Here is a 23,933-nt window from a genome sequence, read left to right on the forward strand (position 1 = left end):
ATTAATACCAATCTCTTTTTCTCACGGGGTAGATCGTATTAGGTTTGCCTTCTCACTTTTGCCCGTCGGTATAAAAGAACCTGCATATAACAATAACCAAAAATAGATCAAGTACATTAAGGGCTTTTTTTTCTCTCTGGATCATTAATGGACAAAATGGATCATGTGTAACAAAAGAATAATAAACACAACTGTAATTTGTTGTTTTCAATAGGTGCAAAATTCCAGAGGAAAGCAATGCAAGGCCAGCAAGCACACATAATGGCTTTATATCGGTTAAATTGTGGTTAGTAACTTTTGACACTTTGATTAATTCTGTAATATAGTTAGTTGCTAGTTTTGATAGTTATCATAGATGTTTTGTTCATCTGTGATATATTTATATGATAACATATTATAAATATGCTTCCATTAGGAATCATAGTTGTTGATAAATTTTAAAATAATTATCTTATTAAGCAAAGTAACAAAACTAAAACATTTAGTATGTGTATATCTTTTGAAATGACGTTTACTGACCTGTGATATTGTAAATGGGTGATAACCATTGTAAGACTTGATTTTAGCAAAACGGATTACACAAATAACCATGATGCCATCAGCCTCAGCACAAGCTCTGAAAACTTGTTCTGCAAATTCTCCCCACAAGGTACATGGCAATCTCTCGTCACTGTTTCATAACGATTGTGGAGGTTAGTGTTGTGTAATAGTTAGTATACTTAATAGTTTTAAAATCGTTCACCTTTGATCCCTCAGTTCAAAATCCAGCTTCGCAGTTGGCTTATTGTTAGCCTCGAGAGTTTCAATCTCTCCAATGTTCACAATCTGACCCATGACATCTATAGAAAATAGATATTAGTAAGAGAATAAGTAACATTAGAATCTATTATTGATTTGAACGGTGGTTAGGAATGTACTTACCTATCAACATGTGTTCTTTTTGTTCACCACTCATAATTTTGTGGAAATCAACCAAGGATAAGTAGCTTGAATCAGAGACAGAGTCACTGGGAGTTACCACTGTTCCGTTAATGAATGCCATCTTATATAGATGGTTTGTTGGTCGGAACTGACCATAAGCATTAGTCAGCTGGAAATGTTCAATGAACTTCCAGTCACCAACAATAAGTTTGTTGGCATATCGGTTCACCAAGTCCTTTTTCATCGTGGCATGGATCTTAACATTATGTAAATAGTAGAAAGAATAAATCATTTGTAGAATGGTTAAAATAATATTAATGAGGACTTGTTAAAGAAACTTGTAGGTGATATTAACCTTTTCGTCGGAGAAGATACATTCAAGAGTCTCGCTAGTAGTCGGGCGCCATGAATAGAGAACTTTCACCTGAATTCTCCAAGAGGTTTTGTAAGGGCGTACATCTCTCAAGTAAGCGAATGAAGCAGCCATTTCAGAGTATAGTAGATGCGGAAATGTATAGGTAATTGTTTTTTTCTTTTGGAGGTGGTGGTTTTTCGGAAAAACGACTTTTTCATACCTGGACAAAGCCCATGTGTTCGATTCATACATCGGACTATGGCCTGTGCGTTAAAATACATTGACTTTAGAAAATAAAAACTACATACCTCAACTATTGTTTTTGTGCTAACATATACAAAAACGTGATTAGTTAGTAACTCTGTTAATTTCTCCGTTAAGCCAATCTGACGTGGAATCCACGTGTGAAGGTAGAAGCAAACGACGTCGTTTTGGTTTATTTGAGAGTGTTAATTTTTGCCCAAAACGATGTCATTTCTCATTTCTCCCTAAATCTATCTCTCTTCCTCGAATCAATCTCTCTCGCAAAAGAACCATAGCGTTTGGGGATTTCGGGGTTTCCGGTTAATCGGAAAAAATAGGATCCAATGTCTTCGTCATCTAGTTCGGGTAAGTTTGGTTTTGTGTTTGGTTTAATTTCAATTGTTCAATTCGAAAATATAGATGCAGAATTTTGATGTGGGAATTTGGCTTAGAATTGAGCTTCACACGTCGTGGACTAGAAAGAGGAATACCTAAAAAATGTAGATGTGGTGCATCGTCTATAATCAAGACTTCAGAAACATTGAAGAATCCAGGGAGAATTTTTCATTGTTGTCCTTACGGCTCAAAGGAAAATAATGGACATTTGTTCAAATGGACCGATATATCCATGGTGGAAGAGATGGAAGAGGTTGAGATTTTTGTTGAGAAGTTGAAAACAGATGTGGGAAGGTTAGAGAAAGGGTTATATGATGTGGAAGCTGAGATGGAGAGTTTAGCAATGGAGACACGCACATGTGAGGCCGTATCGAACAGCTACGGAAATGAAATTCAAGCCATCAAAGCTGTTGCAGAAGGATGTGAGAAGGAGATTGGAGAACTTAAAGTCGTGATTGCTTGTTGTGAGAAAGAGATTCAATCTCTACGTTGTGTCAAAAATTTGATTGTGTGTAGTGTAGTGATGTTTGTTGTGTACGCCTTTTTCTTTTAAGTATGAAAAGTTTGTATGACTTAAGTTATGCAATGCAATGGAGTTAAACATCCTTAACCTTGAGGCTTATATACTTCATCCGAATCCGAAATAGGTGACAAAAAAAAACCACCATCACACCATCATCCTAACCGAGTCATCCTTAACCTTACACCATCATCATTAACCTTACTAAACTGAAACATCCTAAAAACCATCATCCTAACTGAATCATAAACATCCAAAAAATATCATCCTACAATTTTAAACATCATAAGATAGAAAACAATTAATCACCAAGTGAAATCTGAGATGCTTGTGAGGCTTGACTTGGTTGACTTGGACCTCCTTCCCCTCGACGCTTTCTTGGCTGAGCTTGCTTACCTTGAACCCCAGGATTTTGACAGCTTGTGTTATGTCCAGGCTTGCTACATTGAGAACAATGCAAAGTGATTCTTTCTCTAGTTATTTTCACCTTCTTTGGAGGAGCCTCTTCTTCTACTTCCTTTCCTTGCTTTCTCTTTTTCTTTGGAGACTCATTCTTCCCCTTGATTCGTTTCTGCTTCTTTGTACGCCCTTTAGTTTTCTCTCTAGGTGGTGGCTGAAGCTCTTGTTCACCGGATTTCTCCCAAAAATACATACCATTAACTCCCATCAGTTGTTCATTGTACTGAGCAACCCATCTTGATGTCAATAACCAGTCACATGTAACAAAATCTTTAGGCTTCTGATTCTTCTTCAACCCAATTACTCGCAAAACATGACGACAAGGTATCCCTATCATACTCCACCTTCTACAAGCACATGTTTTTGCATTCATATCTACCCTGAAACCATGATGAACATGTTCAGCCACTTCATAATGCTCATTGCCACAAGGGATTACCTCACAATACTTCAAGTGTCTCTGCTCTTCTTTTATGGTTTTGGCCACTTTCAAACTGTATTTTCCCTTATGCTTTGCAGCCTTCTTTCTTCTCATATCATTCCTGATCAAGCATTGTCTTCTTATCGTCTCTAACATTGCTACCAATGGCATCTCTCTTGCTTGGTTGATAGTGTTGTTGTACGACTCAGAGAAGTTGTTCGACACATCTTCGCACAGTGATGTGCACTTGAAGAAAGCACGACTACAATTCTTAGGATTCTTATTCATCACTGCCTCATAAACACCCTGATCAAACTGCTTCAGCTCTTCCATGGCTTTGTTATAGTCTGCCTCATTGAAACTTTTCGCAACAGCCCAAAATAGGTGTTTAGGCAATTCTTTTCCTGGGTATGCTCTCCTTAGATTCCCATATATGTGGCGAGCACACATGCGATGTTCTACTTTGGGCATCTCTTGTTCCACAGCAATAAGCAAACCCTATAAAAAATTATATCATAGCATTACAATTAGATTTTAAACTCATATTATATATTGCATTACAAGTAGATAAGTTAACATACCTTCTATCGGTCTGAGATGAGACTAAATCCTTCTCCATCACCCAGATTCAAGTCTGCTTTAAGAAGTTTAATAAACCAAATCCAACTCTCTGTATTTTCAATAGGCACAATACCCCATGCAACCGGATAGAACTGGTTATTGGCATCTCTTCCAATAGCTGCCAACAGCTGACCTTTGACATTGTTCTTCAAGAAACAACCATCTATCCCAATTATGGGTCGACAATGAGCATTAAATGTCTTCCGGAGTCCTGCCAAGCATACGTAGAATGTGTCAAACTTCTCAATACCATCATCAGTTCGGACTGTCCCCACCTCCACAGTTGATCCCGGGTTAGAACTGTCAAAAACAAGAAACAAAGTTAATATTAAACAGTCAAACTACAACAAGTTCCAAAAGTTAAAATAGGACATGAACTTACTTTATGAGCTCTAGACGGTAGTCTTTCAGTCGAGCAAATTGCTGATCATGTTCATCTTGTATGGCTTTTATTGCTTTAGCCTTCGCCTTTCTACACTAATCATTTGTCACCACCAAGTTGTAACGGTCCTCAAATGTTTCTTGTAACGCCTTTGGCTTGTAATTAGGATTTCTCCTAATGTCATTCAATAATAATTTAGCAATGACTCCATCCTTCACTACCTTGCTAAACTTGTTAGGGACACAAGAATGTTCATCATCACAAGTCATGACTTGGTACATGTTGTTGAGTTTTTGAAAAGAACAGTAGATTCGGAAGTTGCAACCACCACCAAGAGCGCATCTCACTTCAGATTTCTCGGATCCCCATCTTGTGTACTTCACATTATTTCTTGTTTGAAGAGAATAATCAACCACAACTTCTTTGAATAGCGGTATGCTGTCAAATACCTGCCCCAGTCTTATCTCGCCACTTCCTTTTTTGTATCTAATACTTTTTTGGCCATCATCCTCATCATCTGATATCATTGGAGTTGACTCTGAATCGCAACTCTCCTCTTCATCATCACCATTTCGAACATCATCTTCCTCATCATCATCACCGCCTCTAACATAACCTGGCCTAACATCATCTTCACCATCACAAGTTCTTTCCTCGTTGACTGCTTCACGACCTCTATCCCCATTATCATCATCACGGCCTCTATCCCCATTATCATCATCACGACCTCTATCCCCATTATCATCATCACGACCTCTATCCCCATTATCTGCTTCAGATATCTCATCCTTTTCCACATATAACTCAACGGATTTTGTAAACATAGCAGCTAGACACATCCTCTGAAAATTCCCATTATACAGCAGCTTCAACTCTCTCCAATATTCAAATGGAAGTTTGTACCAGATCCTATGACCAAACAAAGACACCCCAAGAGACTCTAACATATTTGTAAAAACTGCTTCCAGCTTGCATTCAAGAGTGTGACTCTCACCTCCAACATATATAGCCACATTACCTTCTGCATTGACAAACTTTCCACCATGGTAAATCTGGAAAGTAGCATCATCATCAGCATCAGGGCTGAAAAAATAAAGAAAATTGTGTGAATTTTTGGAGTGGAACAATAAAGAACCGAGATTTTTTGTATCCCCAACAGACCCATTAAAATCTATCACTCTATGCAACTATGAACAACAAATACTCAAACTATCTATCGACATCTACCATTAAAACGCAAAAACGGATCAACAATAACAAAATTCAGAAATGTTAAAAGGAGAAATTTACTTTCTAGGAACTGGCTCTTCGACTCTCGTCTCATCGGTAACATCGAGATTCATCGCAATTAACTTCCGCCGCTCCTATTTTTTCTGATTAACCGGAAACCCCGAAATCCCCAAACGCTATGGTTCTTTTGCGAGAGAGATCGATTTGAGGAAGAGAGATAGATTTAGGGAGAAATGAGAAACGACGTCGTTTTGGGCAAAAATTAACACTCTCAAATAAACCAAAACGACGTCGTTTGCTTCTACCTTCACACGTGGATTCCACGTCAGATTGGCTTAACGGAGAAATTAACAGAGTTACTAATTAATCACGTTTTTGTATATGTTAGCACAAAAACAATAGTTGAGGTATGTAGTTCTTATTTTCTAAAGTCAATGTATTTTAACGCATAAGCCATAGTCCGATGTATGAATCGAACACATGGGCTTTGTCCAGGTATGAAAAAGCCGTTTTCCGTGGTTTTTCTATTGGGTAGAGAATGACACATATATATAGTTTCCAAGGTTGTAAGTAGGGTTTTCTCTTTTTCAGTGAGATGTAATCTTCATTCGCAAGTTTAGAGAATATTCTTGCGATTTGTGCTTGTTTTGTTTTAGGGAATAATGCTAAGTGATATCGTTATTTTTAGTATAGTTAGGATTTCATTTATGTAATCTGATCATTAGGAAATCATTAGGAATATACGTATAACCACTTACCTAATTGTTTTTGTTCTCTCGATATTTTAGGGATGTTGCAAATATTTTTTTAGGTAAGATCCGATTCACATGAAGCGAGACAAAACGAATTTTATTTTTGATTTAAAACCGACCCGTGTAACCAAATAAGTAAAGATCCGATTTATCAAATCGGTTTAAAAACCTAAAAATAACCCAACCCGTGAAAAAAAAAGGAGCACAAATTTGTATTCCAAAAATGTTAAGATAGAGGTGTAGGGATTGTGATCTATTCATTTTTGTTAAATCTTTTTTTTGGATTGTTTGTTCTTTGTTAATATATCAAATCCACAGCATAAGTTTAGGTTTCATGCTAAACCGGTTGTATCTTAGTTTAATATTGAACATAAGGATTACAACGGATGACTCTGCACATAACAACGTATTAAATTTCAGATTGTCGAAAGTTTGAACATTTTCCACTTCCGTTACTTAGATTTAAATTTGTATAAGCTACCACACACTTGTGTTTAAACAAAGAGCAGAGAAAATGAAGTTAAAGAGAGAAAGATATGCACACTCATACATGATTTATCAAGTTTATTGTTACTATATGACACCACATATGTCTTGTCAAGGACCTTGTGCTTGGAATCCACTAGATCAGTTAGAGAATACAAGAGAAATCGATCTTAAAATGCCCCCATGGTGTCTATCTCTCTACTCTACATGTACCAAACTGTATATAAACTATTCACGTTGGCCTAGTACCCTCCTCTTATACAACATAAAAGACTCCTCCTTCAAGCTTTCAATCGTTTGTCAAACAAGCCCTTCACTTGCAGTATTGTATAGCCACATGCCTAATGCCTTGATGTTTCAACTTACAACTAATTGTAATTTCTTTAGCATGTTCTTTGTTTGTCTTAATCTTTAATGCTTAGTAATCTTGTCCATATGTAAATCACCAAAAAAAGTTTCTACAATAAATAAATAAAAAAGTACTAAAAAATTATACTTTGTTTTTTTATTAACAAAATAAATAAATAATATTTCTTAATAAGTAGTATAATTATTCTCGCGTGATTTTAAAGTTTATAATTTTATCCCGTGACATCCTATTTTACATTTACGAAAATATTACCTAACTTTCATTCTCCAGTTAGCAGCCCCCTACCATATATATATATATATATATATAATACCAAATTGACTCTAAAATTTGTAAGTTAAACTCCAATAATTCTAACAATAAACAACAACAAAAAATGCAATTTTTCTATGAAGAGAACAAATGTAAATGTTGTAAAAGAAAAAAAAAGAGGACATATATGTAAAACAGAGAAATACATGGGCGGTTATGCAATACATAAGAAAATACAGGAAAGTACCCTAAATTAAAAGAAAAATCTATATATACTATTATTTTGGTCTTCTCCTTCCCGATGTAGAAATCCCTAAAACTGGGTACTGTTTTTTTCTGCATTACTTTGTACAAAAACCAAAACAAAAAGAAAAGCACCCAATCCTTACGCTTTCTTCTGCAAATTTCCTCTTTTTTTTTTTCTCTTTTTTTGCTCTGTAGAATCTTCAGAATTAACATTACTGCACTGTAGCTTCAGAAATTTTCTATTAAAGTGTAGATCGATCGGATTGTTTTCTCCCAATATATTTGTAGAAATTACCCAAAAACAAAATTTAGGTTTTCAGCTAGTCGGAATTGAAAAAACCTTTACTTTAATTTCAAAAGCGTTCGCTCAATTAAGGGTTTAGGATTAAATGGATAAGAAGAAGGTGACGATTCCACAAGTTTGCCATGGCCATTCAAGACCTGTTGTGGATTTGTTCTACAGTCCTATTACGCCTGATGGTTTCTTCCTCATCAGTGCCAGCAAAGGTAATACTCCTTTTTAATTTAAAGATTGTATTTTTTTTTTTCTTTCTGGGTCAGTTTAAGTTCACGAGAATTGTTGAAAAAAACTCATCTTGATCGAATTGAGTAACTTACTAGGATGGTTTTTTTGTTGGTGGGTATTTATAAAGGGATTAGCTTTTGTGGCAACTCGAGTATATAGTATGTGTTTATGGGGTTTTGAGTATCTGATAATATTTGTGTGTTTGATGGTTTAGATTCGCATCCAATGTTGAGGAATGGAGAAACTGGAGACTGGATTGGTACGTTTGAAGGGCATAAAGGTGCAGTTTGGAGTTCTTGTCTGGACAACAATGCGTTACGTGCTGCATCTGCTTCAGCCGATTTTTCAGCGTATGTGTTTCGTTTTATTGTCTTCCTATATACAGCATACATATATATGTTGGCCAATCATCTAATTTTTTGTTATATTGTTTTGTTTCAGCAAACTTTGGGATGCCTTAACAGGGGATGTGCTGCATTCTTTTGAGCACAAGCATATTGTTCGAGCATGCGCTTTTTCAGAGGTTCGTTTGACTTATTTACTCGCTCTCTCTCTGTAGCTATTCTCAGTTTCTTAACTGAGGTTTTGTAAAATGTTAATGGTATAAAGAATAGGAGTTAGGTATATGTATGTACTGACTATAATCCTTCTTGCTATTATGCGACTTCAAGTCATCTTAATAACATCTCTGTGATTTCGATTATTGGTTCTAGGCAGGCTTGTTATGTAACAGCTCTTAGTCTAGCATTTACTGCATTGAATTTTAAGTCGAAGTCGTTGAGGATTTGGTTAATTATGTGATAGTGGAATTGATTTCCAGATTAAACATTTGTTGTTTGTGGATGGCACCTCGTCGTTCCGCTTTTATGCATTAGTGACTAATCGATCGACATTTTTCTTTCACTAGGATACAAAATCGTTGCTCACAGGAGGATTTGAGAAAATTCTTCGTGTTTTTGACATGAATCGGTTGGATGCACCTCCTACAGAAGTTGATAAATCTCCTGGTTCTATCAGAACTCTCACATGGCTTCACAGTGATCAAACAATACTAAGTTCTTGCACTGACATTGGTGGTGTAAGGTATGAACCAAACAAGACATGGCCACAAACACATTGCTGCATAAAACAAGGCATAATTTGACAGATCTTTTGTTTCCTTTCTCTTATCTTCTCACTGTAATCTTATACAGGTTATGGGATGTGAGGAGTGGGAAAATTGTCCAGACATTAGAAACTAAGTCTCCTGTTACCAGTGCTGAAGTGAGCCAAGATGGACGGTATATAACAACTGCTGATGGATCAACAGTTAAATTCTGGGACGCAAATCAGTAAGTTATCATTCCAGGAAGACAAGAATCATATTTTCCTAATACCTTTTTCAATTTGCTCAAACTCTTTATCTTTGTCTTCTTTATTTTCCCAAGTTTTGGACTGGTGAAGAGCTATGACATGCCCTGCAATATTGAATCTGCGTCGCTGGAGCCAAAGTCAGGTGAAAAGTTTGTTGCTGGTGGAGAGGATATGTGGGTCCGAGTGTTTGATTTCTATACTGGCGAGGAGATTGGTGAGTGACTCTCAAAACATTAAAGCCATCATATTCAAAAAGTTAGCGTTTAAGAAGTAGGCCTGGCTTTCAATTAGTATTTAATAAGGCCATAATCTTGTTCGTAGCTTTATTTTTTTTTGTGTTCTTCCAAGTTTAAGTTCCCCATAGCTTCAGTTTGATTGGAGTTTCTGATCCTGTTAGCTTGATAGATCTTTGAAGCATGTTTTGGTTTTGGTTTCTTTCTGATTGTGTCATCTTTTTCTGAAACTTAGGATGCAACAAGGGACATCACGGTCCAGTACATTGCGTGAGGTTTACTCCCACTGGTGTGTCGTATGCTTCGGGATCTGAAGACGGAACCATCAGAATCTGGCAAACAACACCTGCGAACCCCGAAGAGAACGAAACAAGCTCGAGGAGAGTGAAGCATAGCGTGGATGAAGTTTCAAAGAAGATTGAAGGCTTTCACATCAACAAAGAAGGGAAAACCGCAGAGAAACCATCTGATACTTAAGAGCGTATAAAAGCAAGCCTCTATAATATATAGCTCTTGTCTCTTGATTTGCTGTGTTTTGTTTATCAGACTTGAAAAAATATACAGAGAAAAAAAAACAAACAAGAATGAATCTCTTCACTCTATCTCTCTCGAATCCAGTCAAGTATTTCAGGGGTTGTTTTTAATATAAAGCAAAATATGGGGACTGAATTTGTCATTTACTATACAATTTGACTTTACGTTTGGGCCTGGGCTTTTAATTTTCCGCGGTGGGAAGTGTAATTAGGTTTGGGGGAGAAGGGTAGAACAGTCAACATAAACCGACTTCTTTTTCTCTCTCTCTCTTGTTTTGTATCTGGGAAATATCTCTCTCTCTCTCTCTCTCTCTCTCTCATCTGCGTCTTCTTCATCCTGGTGCGATCTAAAATCTCCTTTTCTTTTCTTATCTGCGAAGCGTTTTTACTGTGAGACTTTTGGCGGGAAAATGTCGGGGAAAGGTGCTAAGGGTTTGATTATGGGGAAACCCAGCGGCAGCGACAAGGATAAGGACAAGAAGAAACCTATCACTCGTTCTTCTCGTGCTGGTCTACAGGTATTCATTCTCACTCTCTAATCTCCCTAATTAGTGTGTGTTTCCTTTAAATTCGAACTGGTAACGATGAGTAGATCGCGTTTTGAAAGTGTTGGATCGATTAAATTTCTGAGCTAGATTTTTTTATATACTTAAAGCTATGAAATAGTGACATTGGGATGCGAGATTTGGTATTCTATTGTGTAACCTGTTGGAGATTTGCTTCGTTGAGCTTTTGTGGTTGATATCGACCCCGATCTCTTGATTCGCCCTGATTGGGTCTTTCTCTAATTTGCTCTCTCTACTTCATGAATCCGGAGTCTTCTCTTGGATGGAGATTTGAATATTCAGCTAGGAATAGTCACTTTGTTGTGCTTCTTTGAGAGTCACTTTGTTAGCTTAATTTGGTTCAACAAGGTGTGGTTTCCTTGTACCATTATTGTTGCTGAAGCTCTGAGGTTTCTCATTCGTAAATTCATTATACTGTTTGATGTTTGTGGCTCTCAGATTTTTATACTCTCTTTTGCTAATGATTGATAGACGTTACAGTTAGTGTTTTACTTTACTCTCTTTTTGTGGCTAATAGTGGTTCCTTTGTGTAGTTCCCGGTGGGTAGGGTGCATCGTCTGTTGAAGACTAGGTCAACTGCTCATGGAAGGGTTGGAGCAACTGCAGCTGTTTACACAGCAGCAATACTGGAGTATCTGACTGCAGAGGTTTTGGAGTTGGCTGGTAACGCGAGCAAGGATCTGAAGGTGAAACGTATCTCGCCAAGGCACTTACAGCTTGCGATTCGTGGAGATGAAGAGCTCGATACCCTCATCAAAGGAACTATTGCTGGTGGTGGAGTCATCCCTCACATCCACAAGTCTCTCATCAACAAATCCGCCAAGGAATAATAGTTACCGCATTTGTCATGCTTCCCCCTTTAATCTGTTTCTTAAGTATTCCGAGAGTCGTGTTTGATAAGACGCTAGAGAGCTCTTTTAGGATCGTTTGCTTATTAATGTTCTATTGGCGTACTTTTCTGTTAGAGACTTGAGTCGATTTATCTCTATCTTTCAACATGTATTCGAATGATTCTCTAAAAACCATTTCTGACTGGTTTGTTTGTATTATCAAAGTAACGGTTCATCACCAGAGAAGCATGACAGCAAATTACATTGGTAAGGATTTGTATTTTCTCTGAACAGGAATCATATATACATATTCATTAGAAAAAGACAGGTTGCGTTTGAGAAAGTTGGGCTGATAATATACACTTGGCCTAGTTGAATGCCATAGCTCCAACTTTTATGAAGATAAAAGGATCCGAAGTAAGGTTCTTTTTAGCAATTTTGGTTGGAGTGTTGATCCGTTTAAGAATATACTGATGCCTGAACCACGAAGAGTCATATTCCTGCGTAGAGAACTATTGATATCTTGCAGACGTTGTTTCATTTCTCTGGGATGGTTTTATGTGGCTTGGTATGGTTTTATGTTGTTTAGGAGTTTGGTAGTTTAGGTATCAGTCTGCAAATGAAGGAACCGAGAGCGGAAACAAGTGTTGTAGGACACTCCTCATGTGGCAGATGGCCGCAACCTGAGATCTCTACTAGTCTCTGTGCGCACACACAAACACAAATACATAGATTTAGATTCAGGATAGCAAAACCAAGTTATGAAACTCTTGTTGGGAGAATATTAAACTTACAGAATTGGTGAGTTTCGAAGCCAGAGCTTTTGAGGATTTTAAAGGAACAAGAGCATCTTCAGCCCCAGCAACAACTAGAAATGGAAGATCTCCCATGGATTTCAACAGAGCTGATGCATTGTGAGGTGAAAGTATCATCTCATATGATAACTTGCTTATCTCATTGAGTGCTTCATCCCAAGCTTCTAAACATAGAGGAGCCTGAAATGTTTAACCCCACAAGAAAGGCATTAAGTAAAGGTAGCTGCATAATCCCAAATGGCTTTACGGATGGTTATAAAGTGAGACTAGTTATTACCTTGTAGAGCATCGTGACATCAGTGGTTAGCTTGGTGGTGTTACACCATGCACGTCGGTTCACCAATTGGGTTATCTCGGTTCGCAATAAAGGACGCACCAAGTGCTTCTTCCTGAGTGAAGTATGTAGAAGTATCCTTGCAAAAGCAGGAACTACTTCTCTTGATAAGCTAACGTTTATCAAAACCACTCCTTTGATTGTGATCTGTAAGCAACAAGGATATAGTCAAGGGCAGTAACATACCAAAGTCATAAGCTTCTAAAGGATCTGTTTCTTACATTGCAGTTTAAGGTAGATGCTTGTATCTTTTCTGCGGCCTTGAGAGCAAGCAAACCGCCATCGTCGTGGCCAACGAGTACCACCGAAGAAAATCCCATCTCGGAGCAAAAAGAAAGTAGTAGATCGACCTGTGAATCAAATATGTCAAAAGAGATGGGAGAATGAAGAAGCTTTCACAACTTATACAGAACATATTCAACAGTTATACATATATGAAGAAACCAACCTGGCTTTCAAGGTTATAAGGGTTTGCTAGATTTCTCTTCTCCCAATCTTTCCGGATAAGCCTAGAGGTCAATCCCCAACCAGGCCGGTCATATGCAACAACTCTGCAACCGAGCTGATGAGACAAATTTCCCATCACATGTCTCCATGAAAAGACTCCTCCTCCAAATCCATGGACTAGAACTATACCAACATCCTCATTTCCCTCCAAATTATCCCCATGATTGATAGAAACCATTTGATTTATATCATCCTTAATGAACAAGCTAATGGGTGTGGTTTGGTAACTGGCTAGCAGAGGATCATATAACGATGGTCTATCGGGCTGAATAGTGTAGCTTCGATGCAAATGACTGCTCTGAGTTTGAGAGGTTAAGTTTGACATCTGCTTGTCTAGTACTCTCAGCCTACTCGCATTCATGTCCACAGCAGAACCATTTACGGTAATGGACGGAGTATGAGGAGGAATAGACTGTGAAGTACACTGCTTGTAATGGACAGTTAAGCCTTGAATCTTGATGAATAAACTGTCAGCATTTGCAAGCAGTCTTGGTTGCAGCTCCTCTCTGTCCAAAGATGTTCCCCTGAAAGAGTTTTGTCTGAATTCACCAGCATAGGTTAAGAGTTTGCAGTTTGACCGAGTGAAAGATTGACGATGAGCCTTCTTGTAACCTGAGAAACCAGATTTACATGAGAGAACCTGCACATACACCATAGAGAAAAGAGTAAGCTACTAAGCTCTAACCACAAAAACCTCAAGCTAACAAGTGGAAAAACAAGAAAGCATTAGTATTTTTACAGCTTCTTGGTCAATTTTGTGGTACATTAGCTTCCTTCTAGCTCCACAGCTTTTTCGATAAGCAACCACAACATGAGCTAGGCCAAAAACAGCAGAGGATAGTAGCAAAAATGGCATTCCCCATGAGATCTTGAGGTTGTAGACCTTAGCCTCAAGATGAGAATTCATAGTGAAAACACAAGTTTTAACCAAAACAAGAAGTATCCCTCCAAAGGAAGATAGCATCACAGTTTCAAGATAAATACCATAAGCTAATCTTGTGTCTTCACAGACCCAAGAGAGACCTGTTCCACCATCATCATCATCAGTGGAAGCGTAATAAATTAATCAAGAAACCACATACATACATATGAAAACATTTGTGTGTTTGGAGTAATACGTACACAGAATGACGAGAGATCTAAGGAAGGAGATGGGTGGTACATCAATGAGAGAGCTCTTGAAACTATACAGACGAAGTTGTTCTGCAGTGGAGTGGCACGTGAGGCACGTGATGCTAGAGACGATGAGGCAAGGAACCACAACATCAGCCACCGTGATCAGAACCGGCAAAGACGAAGCTAACAGAGACGCCATCATTGCTGTTATAAAGAACACCGTCCGTACACATCTCCGTGCTTTCTCCGCCACAATCCACGACTTCCACGCCGCCATTTATATCCCGGCCGACCTTTTCTCAAACCAAATCCGGCGGTGGCTAGATCAAAACAACTTTACCACCATTCTCTCTCTCTTTTCTTTTTTTTCTTTCAAATTCAAACAAAACGTTATACTGCTTTTTACAAATATGTATAGATTTTAACTTGTAACGGTTTGATATATTATTAAAAAAATGGTACATAAAATATAGTAATGAGTTGTATAAGATAAAGTAATTAAATGAGTGGGGAAATATTAAATGATTAATGGACCAAAAGACAGCAAAGACAAAGAAATGATAAAGTGTGTTGGAGGAAGAGTGACACATAGAAGCATGTGAACGTTAGGTTCACTCGTATATTCTTCCAGCCATTTTCTTCTGTCTTTGTTTCCCCCTTAGGTCAATTTCGCTTATACTATTTCCCTCCATAGGGATGTCGTAATTTATTAAATCATGAATGTTATTTTTTTCTACTTTTTTTTTAGAAATAAGGAACATCAATTTTTCTTTTTATTGTAATTTTGTAAGTGTAAGACACGAAAAGGGTTTTTTTTAAAAAAAAAAAAAAGCTAGAAACTATGGTCTATATATGGATGTGTCCTGTGTACAGATAATTGAAATGCAATAAGTATGAAACAATGATCTGGCAGAGCAAATTCAAGATATTGTTTATGACTAGATAATTACAAGAATCTTTATATATCAAAAAGTAAACGAAAAATCTTTTTATAAATATATATATATATATATATATTTATAGAATAATAAGTCAATAATTTAATAATGGTGTTCCCATGCATGTTACTGCGGCAACAATGGGAATAAAATGGTACACACCGATTCATGTACGTTTTCAAATGTCGCATGTCAATACAATACAATACAATACGAGGATACTAAATAATAATGTATAATATTTGAGTCATACCTTCTTATAAATTACATTATACGTATCCTTCGTGTATCAAATTAATTTATCTTTCTATCAATCATCATGATTTTGTGTTCCTCCTCTTTGATTGTTCTGCAGCTTCCGCTGCATTTTACTAAAACACTTTTAAATTCTCAAGTATTGTAAATATAATGTAAGTTAGTACAATATGCATTTTGGATTTGGACATAAAATTGTGATTCGTTTTTGACTAAGAAGAGACTTATTATCTGAATGGGCCGATATCAACAATGATGCCCTCTAGTTTTTTAAGCAATGTCCATTCATCACTTCTTTCAATAAGTCTGGGTACGGAAGATAGCTAATTAAACCGGACCGACGGGGTAGGTAAGAAAACGAGCGAACCGAACCGAACCGGGGTTGGTGAAAAAGTGACTTAATCCGACATGAACCGAATAGGATGATTCCACCAACTCTTGCACCAACTCTGAACGACCCCACCACCAACCCCAAAATCGCGGTTGGTGAAGAATGAAAGCGAGAAAAACGATCACGTCCTTGTCAATTCTATATCTTGGTTATCTAAATTGCATCCTACTTTTAGTTCAGATGATAACACCTACGCAACCATGAACAATTTTCTTTTGTAATAACAAATATAAATTCATTCAATTATTATTATGTTAAAAAAAAATCAACAACACTGCGAAATGACTAACAAAAAAAAAGTTTGTCTAAAAAATAAATAAATAATTATTTATGATAAAGAACTCAAATTCATGCATGAAATTTTGTTGTTGAATTCTTAGATATACTGAAAAAGTATTCCTATGAAATAGATTGAAATTTTGAATATGACTATTTATATAGAAGTAAATATATAGAATGGATATTTTCTTCCATATAAAATATATAAAGATCCTTTAACAAAAAAAATATAGATATATTTGTTTATTTTAATTGTGTTTCTCTAATATTTATTTATTATTGTAGATATTAAAGTATAATGTTAAATATAGAATTCAAGTGGTTTTGGTTGTCTTAACTCTTAACGGCTAATGTTTAGAACATTGTTCTATACACTTTACATTAACTTGATCACTGATATTATACTATTAAAGCATGTTTTAAAATATACTTTATCCCCAAAAGAAGAAAAAAAAATCTAAAATATATAAATTATATTTTTCTTTAGTTAATTTTGTTCAATAGGCTGTATATATACAAAGTACAAAACTCATGACATCTCCACAAACCAAACCCAAAAAAAAATTTTAAAAAAAAAAAAAAAAAAAGAACGATAAAAACGATGAATTCAGCTCCGACAACTCCTCCGGCACCACCACCGAACTTTTGGGGAGACATGCCGGAGGAAGAGTACTACACATCACAAGGGGTACGTAACACCAAATCCTACTTCGAAACACCCAACGGCAAGCTCTTCACTCAGAGCTTTTTACCGTTAGATGGTAAGATCAAAGGGACGGTGTATATGTCTCACGGCTACGGATCCGATACGGGCTGGATGTTCCAGAAGATATGCATGCGTTTTTGTAGTTGGGGTTACGCTGCTTTCGCCGCAGATATTCTCGGTCATGGCCGCTCTGATGGCATCCGCTGCTATATGGGTTTGTTTGCTCTATATATAACTTGTTTTTTGAAATCTTTTTGATCAACTTGTTTGGTGGACTAAATTAAGTATTGGCTTTTTTTGCGAGTGTTTCTTTAGGTGATATGGATAAAGTTGCAGGAGCATCATTGGCTTTCTTTAAGCATGTTCGTTGTAGTGATCCGTATAAGGATCTTCCGGCTTTTCTCTTTGGTGAGTCTATGGGAGGTCTTGTGACAATTCTCATGTATTTTCAGTCGGAGCCTGGTACTTGGACCGGTTTGATCTTCTCGGCTCCTCTCTTTGTTATCCCCGAGGATATGAAACCAAGCAAGCCTCACCTTTTTGCTTACGGTCTCCTCTTTGGGTTGGCTGATACGTGGGCCGCAATGCCCGATAAGAAAATGGTTGGGATGTCTGTCAAGGACCCCGAAAAGCTTAAGATCATCGCAGCTAACCCACGAAGGTACTATAAAACTACTTCTTGGAAGCAACCGTTTACGATATCATTAGCTTGACAATATAATATTTTGCTTTTGTAGATACACAGGGCCGCCTAGAGTGGGAACAATGAGAGAGTTACTGAGGAAGACCGAGTACGTTCAAGAGAATTTCGGGCGTGTAACTATTCCGGTGTTTACGGCGCACGGGACCTCGGATGGAGTAACATGTCCTACATCGTCGAAGCTACTATACGAAAAGGCATCGAGCGCTGATAAAACATTGAAGATATATGAAGGGATGTACCATTCGCTGATTCAAGGAGAGACCGACGAGAATGCTGAGATTGTGCTGAAGGATATGAGAGATTGGATTGATGAAAGGGTTAAGAGGTATGGATTAAAAACCGCTTGAACAAACCGTTTCGTTATTGTGTTACAGGAACATGAAAGATAAATATGTATATTGATGTTATGAACTTATGATCCCATATCGTCGATCCGATTGGTTTTGTTGTCTTTTGTTGTAATCCAAGTTCAAGAAGCATGACTATTGTGATGTGATAACTTATCTATATCATGCATGGATTATATAAATCTTATCTATATCATTCATTCATTTCCTATATCCTGGATTTAACCTACATATGCATAAAGATAAGGTACACTCCTTTTGTTAAATTATTGGTTGTGGTTAATGTATAAGAAAATAATAATGTTGGGAAAATGTATAATAAAATAATGTTAAAAAGAATTTCATCATCACGTACACGTGTGCCACCCAATAATGTCAAAAAAGAAAACGTAAATGGACGATTAAATAAAAAATAAAATAAAAAGGCTAAATGAAAATGTGAATATCTACTTCTAATAAGAAAAGGCCCAACTAAACTACTACCTTATGAGTTCTCAAATATCATATAACCTAAATCGTTACTATCTATCTATACGTCGAATCGATTCGTCACGAAATAATTAAGGTCGAAGGCACTTCATCTCGTAAGTTTGATTTTTTTTTTTTGTCAATCATCTCGTAAGTTTGATATGTTCGACAATATGAAGTGAGTTTCAATGTCCAAGAGAGTGGTTTTGTTTTTTGTTTTTGTATGAAAAATCCAAAGAGTGGTTTTGTTGCATAGTTGTAAAAAACCAAGAGTGTTTTTTATTACACTCAAGTAGCTATAAAAATGCTCTTTCATTCATCAGCTGATCAATATTATACACATTTCAAAGCTGAGGTATCATGTGAATCAGAAATAGATCCATTAATTATCTTTTGTTTTTGAAATGGAAATTAATTTTCTAATATCTTTCTTAGGTTGAACTACTTTAAAGACTCTACCATTGAAATTTGGTGGGACTTATGGGTTACCTCTCGGTTAATGTGATTAGGCCTGAGCAAAATATCCGGATCCGAAGATTCGATCTAAATCTGATCCGAATCCGTATCCGAAATTGAAAAATATCCGAAAGGGTTCTAAATCTCTAAATCCGAAAACCCGAATCCGATCCGAACTGAAATCCAAACGGGTATCCGAATATACCCATATTATTAATATATTAGTAATATTTGTAATTTTAATAATATAAGTGTTCAAAATATTCAGATTTGTAGATATTTGAGATAATTGAAGTATTTAAACTGTTTATTAGTAAATTTGGGTAAAAAATACTCTAAATTTTCAGATATATTACGTATTATTGAATAATTTAGACTAAATTAGATACTAAACTTTTGAATTTTGTGAACTTTGGGTAATCCAAATCCGAATCCGAAATACCTAAACCGAACCCGATCCGAAGCCGAAATTTAAAAATACTTGAACGGGTCTTATACCTCTAAACCCAAAAACCCAAAAATCCGAAATACCCGATCCGAACCCGAACGGGTACCGGAATACCTAGGCCTAACTGTGATGTTAAAAAAACTGTGCATCTAACTTGATATACGATGGGTTTTACGGTTTTTAACCATGATATAAGTGTGCTTTTTGAGTCTTTTCATTTGTTTCTAGGTTGTCTTTGAGTCTTTACATGTTATCTAGGATTTTGGCACGGATGGAGCGAAATGAAGCAATTTGGATCGTTTTGGAGCATTTAATCGGAGGAAATCAATTTGGAGTCTGATCCTATGAAGAGCATCGACCGACACCAATGTAGCATCGGTCGACACCAAGCTGATCCGACACAAGACTTCAAAATTGGAAGTTTTACAAAGTTACCCGAAGTTTTCCATATTTGCATCATTGGTCCCTGACGTGTTTTAGGACATATATATAGTGTTTTTTGGGTTTTGTGAACCCTGAAGTTTTATTCTAGCAAGTTTTATTTTTCTGCAACCCTGTGAGATTTTGAGAGCTTTTGGGAGAGAGATCTGAACTACTTTGAGAGAAGAATTTTTGAACTCCTTCTTTACTCTTTTAATCTCAATTGCTTATTATTCAGAATTATGTTTTGTTCTTCATTGAATATGTCTGAGTAGTTTGCTTGTTAGGTTCAGGGTTTTTCACAGGGATTTCATAATTTATTAGATATGTTTATTTAGGATTCATTATCTTTCTAGATCTTCATCATAGGTTGTTCCTCATATTAATCCTTGATTGGCCATCTAGAATTAATAACCTAGGAAAATCAATAATAGTCTGCAAAGAGATTTGATTTAGTAATTTTGATGAGCAATCTAAACCTGTTTTTAAAGCTGATTTTTAACCTAGAATTTTACAAAGAGATTTGGATTTTCTGGTTTTAAATTTAGATAATATTTGCAGTGAGAACTGATTTATTTTACAAAAGTGTTTAGAGTTCTAGATCTGATTTTAATTGCTTGAATCATATTTAATTATTGATTTAATATTTTGTAATTTCATGAGAAATTCCATGGACCTAGCTTTTTAATCTTCTGAATTTACAACCTTTGATTTAATATTTTGCATTGCTTTTCTTTATTTAAATCAACTTGTTTAGCGTAATCATAAAACTCTATAATTTATTGTGTAATCTAGAGTCCTTATGGAATTCGACCCCTAAGTACTACTTTGACCTCTTAATTTGAGAGAGTAGCTCTAGGGTTTAATTTGAGCATATCAAAACTCTCCCAGACTTAGCATTTGCTTGCCCTCAAGCAAAACAGAAACTTAGACCTGTGAAAGAGGTTTGAAAACACAGACACTCATTTTCTCTTTAAGGTACTGCCATGATCATCTAAACCATAATCCATATGCTTGGCAGACAAATCCAAATCGAACCACCATGTACTTCTCCGTTGACATTCGTAGCATCCCAAATTCAAACCAAATTTCACTACTTCTTCCATTAAGCCTTCATCGGTGGGTCTCATCAATTTGATCAATGTCAAGAACCTTCTAGACTCATTCCCGTACTATACCATAACAAGCAAGATATATCTTTTTACAACATGTGGTATTCTTCCTCTCCCCAGACTTATTCTATTCTTATCCTCCTTTGAGCTTTGCTTTGCTGTTTTTTTTTTACTGACCTTTTTTTTTACATGCAAAGGTGTAGGCGAATAATGGGGTCATCGGTAATTTACCTACCCCTCGCTTCCAAGCTTTGTGTGATCATTTGACTCAAGAGTAGAATAATGAGGTCACTGGTAATTTACCTCCTTCTCTAAACTGATCAAAATCATCTCATCTTATTCTTTTTTTTTTAACAAAACTCTCAGGAGTGATCTTTTCAACTTAAATAAGGGAGAGGAGTACCATTTTCTTTTGAAAATCTTACTTTTCAGGCATGAACAAGGAGTCAAGCTCTATGAACATCAATCTCCTTGATGAGATAAAAGAAAAGTGCAGAAGTTACCTCAGGCTTTTATGGATTCTGTTGGAAATTTGGATGTCTCTGGTTTACTGGTCAGCCATTGGATTTTTCATTATACGGATTAGTGGATTCAATCTGCAGCATTAATCAACCAAGGCAATACACTAAAGAGAAAAATCATAGTTCCCAACAAAAATTTTGAAAAATTTGACTCAATAAAAACAAAAATCGGTTTTGACACACTAAAAACAAAAACTCTGTTAGTAGTTAGTACTAACTTCCTCCAGACTTAAACGACACTGTCCCCAGTGTTTTCAAGCAAGGGAAAGTCAAAAGAAACAAAACGTATTAAAAATTGTTAGGAAAAGATGAACTGTTTTTGGGTTACCATGGGGCGTTGACCGATACCATTTCAGTGTCGATCGACACTCATCACGAATGGTGTTTTTGGCCGTAACTCCTTGTTAGTTGCAGATAGTTGTGTTGATGGATCAATCCTTGGATGATTATTCTGTTAAGAGACACTCAAACACAAGTTAAAAGCAACATGATAGATAGATAGTTCATGATTTCAAACAAATTTCAAACAAAAACTGACTCAATGCAAAAAGAAAAATGACTCAAAAGGAAAAGAAAAATCTAGAAGTGGGTTGCCTCCCACTAAGCGCTTGTTTTCAGTCATTAGCTGGACTACGTTGAAGCTCAGGCATAAGGTGGAGCAGAACATGGCAGTGAATGCCTCCCATAGCATGACCTTTTCATCCAAGGTGGTGTATAAACAGTAAAAGAATGAGATCTACCAAGGACATGAGGAACAGGACTAGGGTGGGATTTTGGAATGGGTTTGCTTCTCTTATGTCCTGCAAAACCATCAACAGAAGAAACAAGCGCTCTACGATAATCTCGTGGCTTGGTTAACTGCAAAACAGTTTTTGTACCTTTGAAAGCCTTGTTGATGATAGGAGGGGGTTTGGGTGAAGAAGATGCATACCTTTGCCTTACCTGAGGACTCTGGGAGTAGAGGGGTGAGTCTTTTGTTTGGGAACAGTTGTCGGACTTGGAGCATCAGTTGTGGACAAGTGCAGGCTTGGATGTGGAGGGTTGTCGACCGATGCTAATGGAGCATCGATAGTCACTAAACCTGAAACTCGTGTTTCTTCTCTGCAGTTTAGCTTCTCAACAATACCTAACTTCTTGACATACCCAGCAGTAATGTCTTCATGAATCTCTATTATCGGATCATCATTAGAAGCAATCTCCACAGAAAATGTCTGCCCATCAATAGTAGGAGCTCTCCTTAGCTTATCCATCTCAAAGTTCAGACTCAAACCTTCCACATTCAATGTTATGTGTCCCTTCTTTACATTTATAATGTCACCAGCTGTAGCCAAGAAAGATCTTCTTAAGATGAGAGGATCACTAGGCTCTTTGTCATACTTCAACACCACAAAGTCAGTGGGAATCATGAAGTTTCCAACCTTAATTGGAATATCCTCTAAAACACCTTCAGGAATTCTTTTGGATCTATCAGCTAAGATAAAAGCAATCTGAGTTGGCTTGAATTCTGTCATCCCAAGTTTCACAGCAATAGAATGTGGCATCATGTTAATACTAGATCCTAGATCACAAAGTGAGTGAGCAAACCGTTCTGCAGAGATAGAGCAATCAAGTACAAAGCTTCCAGGATCTGGTAATTTCTCTGCAACTCTACACTGAATTATTGCACTTACTTCCTTAGAGACAACCACTTCCTGTTTCCTCTCCTTCTTCCTCTGTGGAGGCTGGTTTAAAAGAAATGCACTGACATCCTTTGTAAGCAGTGCTCCTTCTTCAGGGCTCAAACCATTGGATACCATTCTCTTCACATACCGCTTAAGTGGTGGTGAAAGCTTTACTGCATCAATCAAAGGCATCTCAATCATTACCTTATCCATCATTGCCTTTCATCTAGCTTCTCAAGCTCCTGCTTGGACCTTCTTGGCTTAGTAAAAGGAATCTTCGGTTGGTACACCCTTTCAGCAGCTGGAACCTGAGATTTTGCAGTTTCGGGTCTGTCTGAGAGGGGTGTCGACCGACACCCATGTGGTATCGATCGACACCATCATCTAGAGTTGACATCTCCGTCAATTTTTCTCCTTGTTCTGAAGAAACAATTTCTCTATCATCTTCATCTCTCACTGATATGGCATTACAAGAATGTTTGGGGTTTGATTCAGTTCTTCCAGGAAGAAAACCCTCTTGCCTTTTAATAGACCCATCAGTCTGTGCAACCTGATTCTCCAGCTTCTTAACATGAATATTCAATGCATCAATCCTCCCAGTAAGCTCATTGTAGACATTATCAATCTTCCCATTGAATGTCACTGTCATATTCTCTTGTCCCTGAAGAAGCTGCTCAAGCATGGCCTCCATTCTACTCTCCAAAAGAGTTTTTGGAGGTGGAGACTGATAGGAATAGTTCCCATAAGTCCTTGTGAAGTTG

At 36.9% G+C, this 23,933-nt stretch overlaps 7 protein-coding genes and 1 pseudogene across 7 annotated transcripts; 4 read left to right on the forward strand and 4 right to left on the reverse strand.

The window, feature by feature from the left end:
• Positions 1-38: 38 nt before the first annotated feature.
• Positions 39-1,408, reverse strand: LOC147947839 (replication protein A 70 kDa DNA-binding subunit A-like). Its single transcript, XM_087507471.1, has 5 exons — positions 1,277-1,408; positions 922-1,177; positions 743-839; positions 520-670; positions 39-80 (listed from the first exon to the last, which is right to left on the reverse strand). Exons 1-5 carry the CDS (start codon positions 1,406-1,408, stop codon positions 39-41), a joined length of 678 nt encoding a protein of 225 aa, XP_087363597.1.
• A 544-nt stretch (positions 1,409-1,952) lies between these two features.
• LOC147947840 (uncharacterized protein At4g04775-like) lies at positions 1,953-2,468 on the forward strand. The gene has a single exon (XM_087507472.1). It carries the CDS (start codon positions 1,953-1,955, stop codon positions 2,466-2,468), a length of 516 nt encoding a protein of 171 aa, XP_087363598.1.
• A 268-nt stretch (positions 2,469-2,736) lies between these two features.
• On the reverse strand, positions 2,737-3,765 carry LOC104779331 (uncharacterized). The gene has a single exon (XM_010503686.2). It carries the CDS (start codon positions 3,763-3,765, stop codon positions 2,737-2,739), a length of 1,029 nt encoding a protein of 342 aa, XP_010501988.2.
• An 8-nt stretch (positions 3,766-3,773) lies between these two features.
• On the reverse strand, positions 3,774-5,661 carry LOC147947841 (uncharacterized; annotated as a pseudogene).
• Positions 5,662-7,685: 2,024 nt separating this feature from the next.
• LOC104778196 (uncharacterized) lies at positions 7,686-10,435 on the forward strand. Its single transcript, XM_019243960.2, has 7 exons — positions 7,686-8,161; positions 8,395-8,530; positions 8,622-8,703; positions 9,088-9,263; positions 9,374-9,511; positions 9,608-9,747; positions 10,002-10,435. Exons 1-7 carry the CDS (start codon positions 8,044-8,046, stop codon positions 10,241-10,243), a joined length of 1,032 nt encoding a protein of 343 aa, XP_019099505.1. The 5' UTR covers positions 7,686-8,043; the 3' UTR covers positions 10,244-10,435.
• Positions 10,436-10,493: 58 nt separating this feature from the next.
• On the forward strand, positions 10,494-11,936 carry LOC104778198 (putative histone H2A variant 3). Its single transcript, XM_010502589.3, has 2 exons — positions 10,494-10,817; positions 11,399-11,936. Exons 1-2 carry the CDS (start codon positions 10,710-10,712, stop codon positions 11,693-11,695), a joined length of 405 nt encoding a protein of 134 aa, XP_010500891.1. The 5' UTR covers positions 10,494-10,709; the 3' UTR covers positions 11,696-11,936.
• A 39-nt stretch (positions 11,937-11,975) lies between these two features.
• Positions 11,976-14,953, reverse strand: LOC104778197 (uncharacterized). Its single transcript, XM_010502588.2, has 7 exons — positions 14,474-14,953; positions 14,091-14,374; positions 13,293-13,991; positions 13,066-13,194; positions 12,788-12,991; positions 12,490-12,690; positions 11,976-12,397 (listed from the first exon to the last, which is right to left on the reverse strand). The coding sequence occupies exons 1-7, from the start codon at positions 14,742-14,744 to the stop codon at positions 12,281-12,283; spliced, it is 1,905 nt and encodes a 634-aa protein (XP_010500890.2). The 5' UTR covers positions 14,745-14,953; the 3' UTR covers positions 11,976-12,280.
• Positions 14,954-16,665: 1,712 nt separating this feature from the next.
• LOC104778199 (caffeoylshikimate esterase) lies at positions 16,666-18,268 on the forward strand. The gene is made up of 3 exons (XM_010502590.2): positions 16,666-17,250; positions 17,352-17,697; positions 17,774-18,268. Exons 1-3 carry the CDS (start codon positions 16,932-16,934, stop codon positions 18,084-18,086), a joined length of 978 nt encoding a protein of 325 aa, XP_010500892.1. The 5' UTR covers positions 16,666-16,931; the 3' UTR covers positions 18,087-18,268.
• The last annotated feature ends 5,665 nt before the right edge of the window (positions 18,269-23,933 follow it).

Source organism: Camelina sativa, chromosome 3 (genome assembly GCF_030686135.1).
Source record: "Camelina sativa cultivar CO46 ecotype springtype chromosome 3, ASM3068613v1".
In the NCBI taxonomy this organism is placed as follows: domain Eukaryota; kingdom Viridiplantae; phylum Streptophyta; class Magnoliopsida; order Brassicales; family Brassicaceae; genus Camelina; species Camelina sativa.

What these genes read in the sequence shown, in the direction of transcription:
- LOC104778198 (XM_010502589.3), top strand. Translation starts at nt 10,710, where the DNA reads ATGTCGGGGAAAGGTGCTAAGGGTTTGATTATGGGGAAACCCAGCGGC. An exon ending in CTTCTCGTGCTGGTCTACAG is followed by an intron (nt 10,818 to 11,398) that starts GTATTCATTCTC and finishes TCCTTTGTGTAG; the next exon opens with TTCCCGGTGGGTAGGGTGCA.
- LOC147947839 (XM_087507471.1), bottom strand. Translation starts at nt 1,408, where the DNA reads ATGGCTGCTTCATTCGCTTACTTGAGAGATGTACGCCCTTACAAAACC. An exon ending in GTATCTTCTCCGACGAAAAG is followed by an intron (nt 1,178 to 1,276) that starts GTTAATATCACC and finishes CATAATGTTAAG; the next exon opens with ATCCATGCCACGATGAAAAA. An exon ending in TTTGAACTGAGGGATCAAAG is followed by an intron (nt 671 to 742) that starts GTGAACGATTTT and finishes GTTATGAAACAG; the next exon opens with TGACGAGAGATTGCCATGTA.
- LOC104778196 (XM_019243960.2), top strand. Translation starts at nt 8,044, where the DNA reads ATGGATAAGAAGAAGGTGACGATTCCACAAGTTTGCCATGGCCATTCA. An exon ending in GCTTCAGCCGATTTTTCAGC is followed by an intron (nt 8,531 to 8,621) that starts GTATGTGTTTCG and finishes GTTTTGTTTCAG; the next exon opens with CAAACTTTGGGATGCCTTAA. An exon ending in CTATACTGGCGAGGAGATTG is followed by an intron (nt 9,748 to 10,001) that starts GTGAGTGACTCT and finishes TCTGAAACTTAG; the next exon opens with GATGCAACAAGGGACATCAC.
- LOC104778199 (XM_010502590.2), top strand. Translation starts at nt 16,932, where the DNA reads ATGAATTCAGCTCCGACAACTCCTCCGGCACCACCACCGAACTTTTGG. An exon ending in TGGCATCCGCTGCTATATGG is followed by an intron (nt 17,251 to 17,351) that starts GTTTGTTTGCTC and finishes GTGTTTCTTTAG; the next exon opens with GTGATATGGATAAAGTTGCA. An exon ending in ATCGCAGCTAACCCACGAAG is followed by an intron (nt 17,698 to 17,773) that starts GTACTATAAAAC and finishes TTGCTTTTGTAG; the next exon opens with ATACACAGGGCCGCCTAGAG.
- LOC104779331 (XM_010503686.2), bottom strand. Translation starts at nt 3,765, where the DNA reads ATGTGTGCTCGCCACATATATGGGAATCTAAGGAGAGCATACCCAGGA.
- LOC147947840 (XM_087507472.1), top strand. Translation starts at nt 1,953, where the DNA reads ATGTGGGAATTTGGCTTAGAATTGAGCTTCACACGTCGTGGACTAGAA.
- LOC104778197 (XM_010502588.2), bottom strand. Translation starts at nt 14,744, where the DNA reads ATGGCGGCGTGGAAGTCGTGGATTGTGGCGGAGAAAGCACGGAGATGT. An exon ending in TAGATCTCTCGTCATTCTGT is followed by an intron (nt 14,375 to 14,473) that starts GTACGTATTACT and finishes ATGGTGGAACAG; the next exon opens with GTCTCTCTTGGGTCTGTGAA. An exon ending in CTTCGAAACTCACCAATTCT is followed by an intron (nt 12,398 to 12,489) that starts GTAAGTTTAATA and finishes GTGTGCGCACAG; the next exon opens with AGACTAGTAGAGATCTCAGG.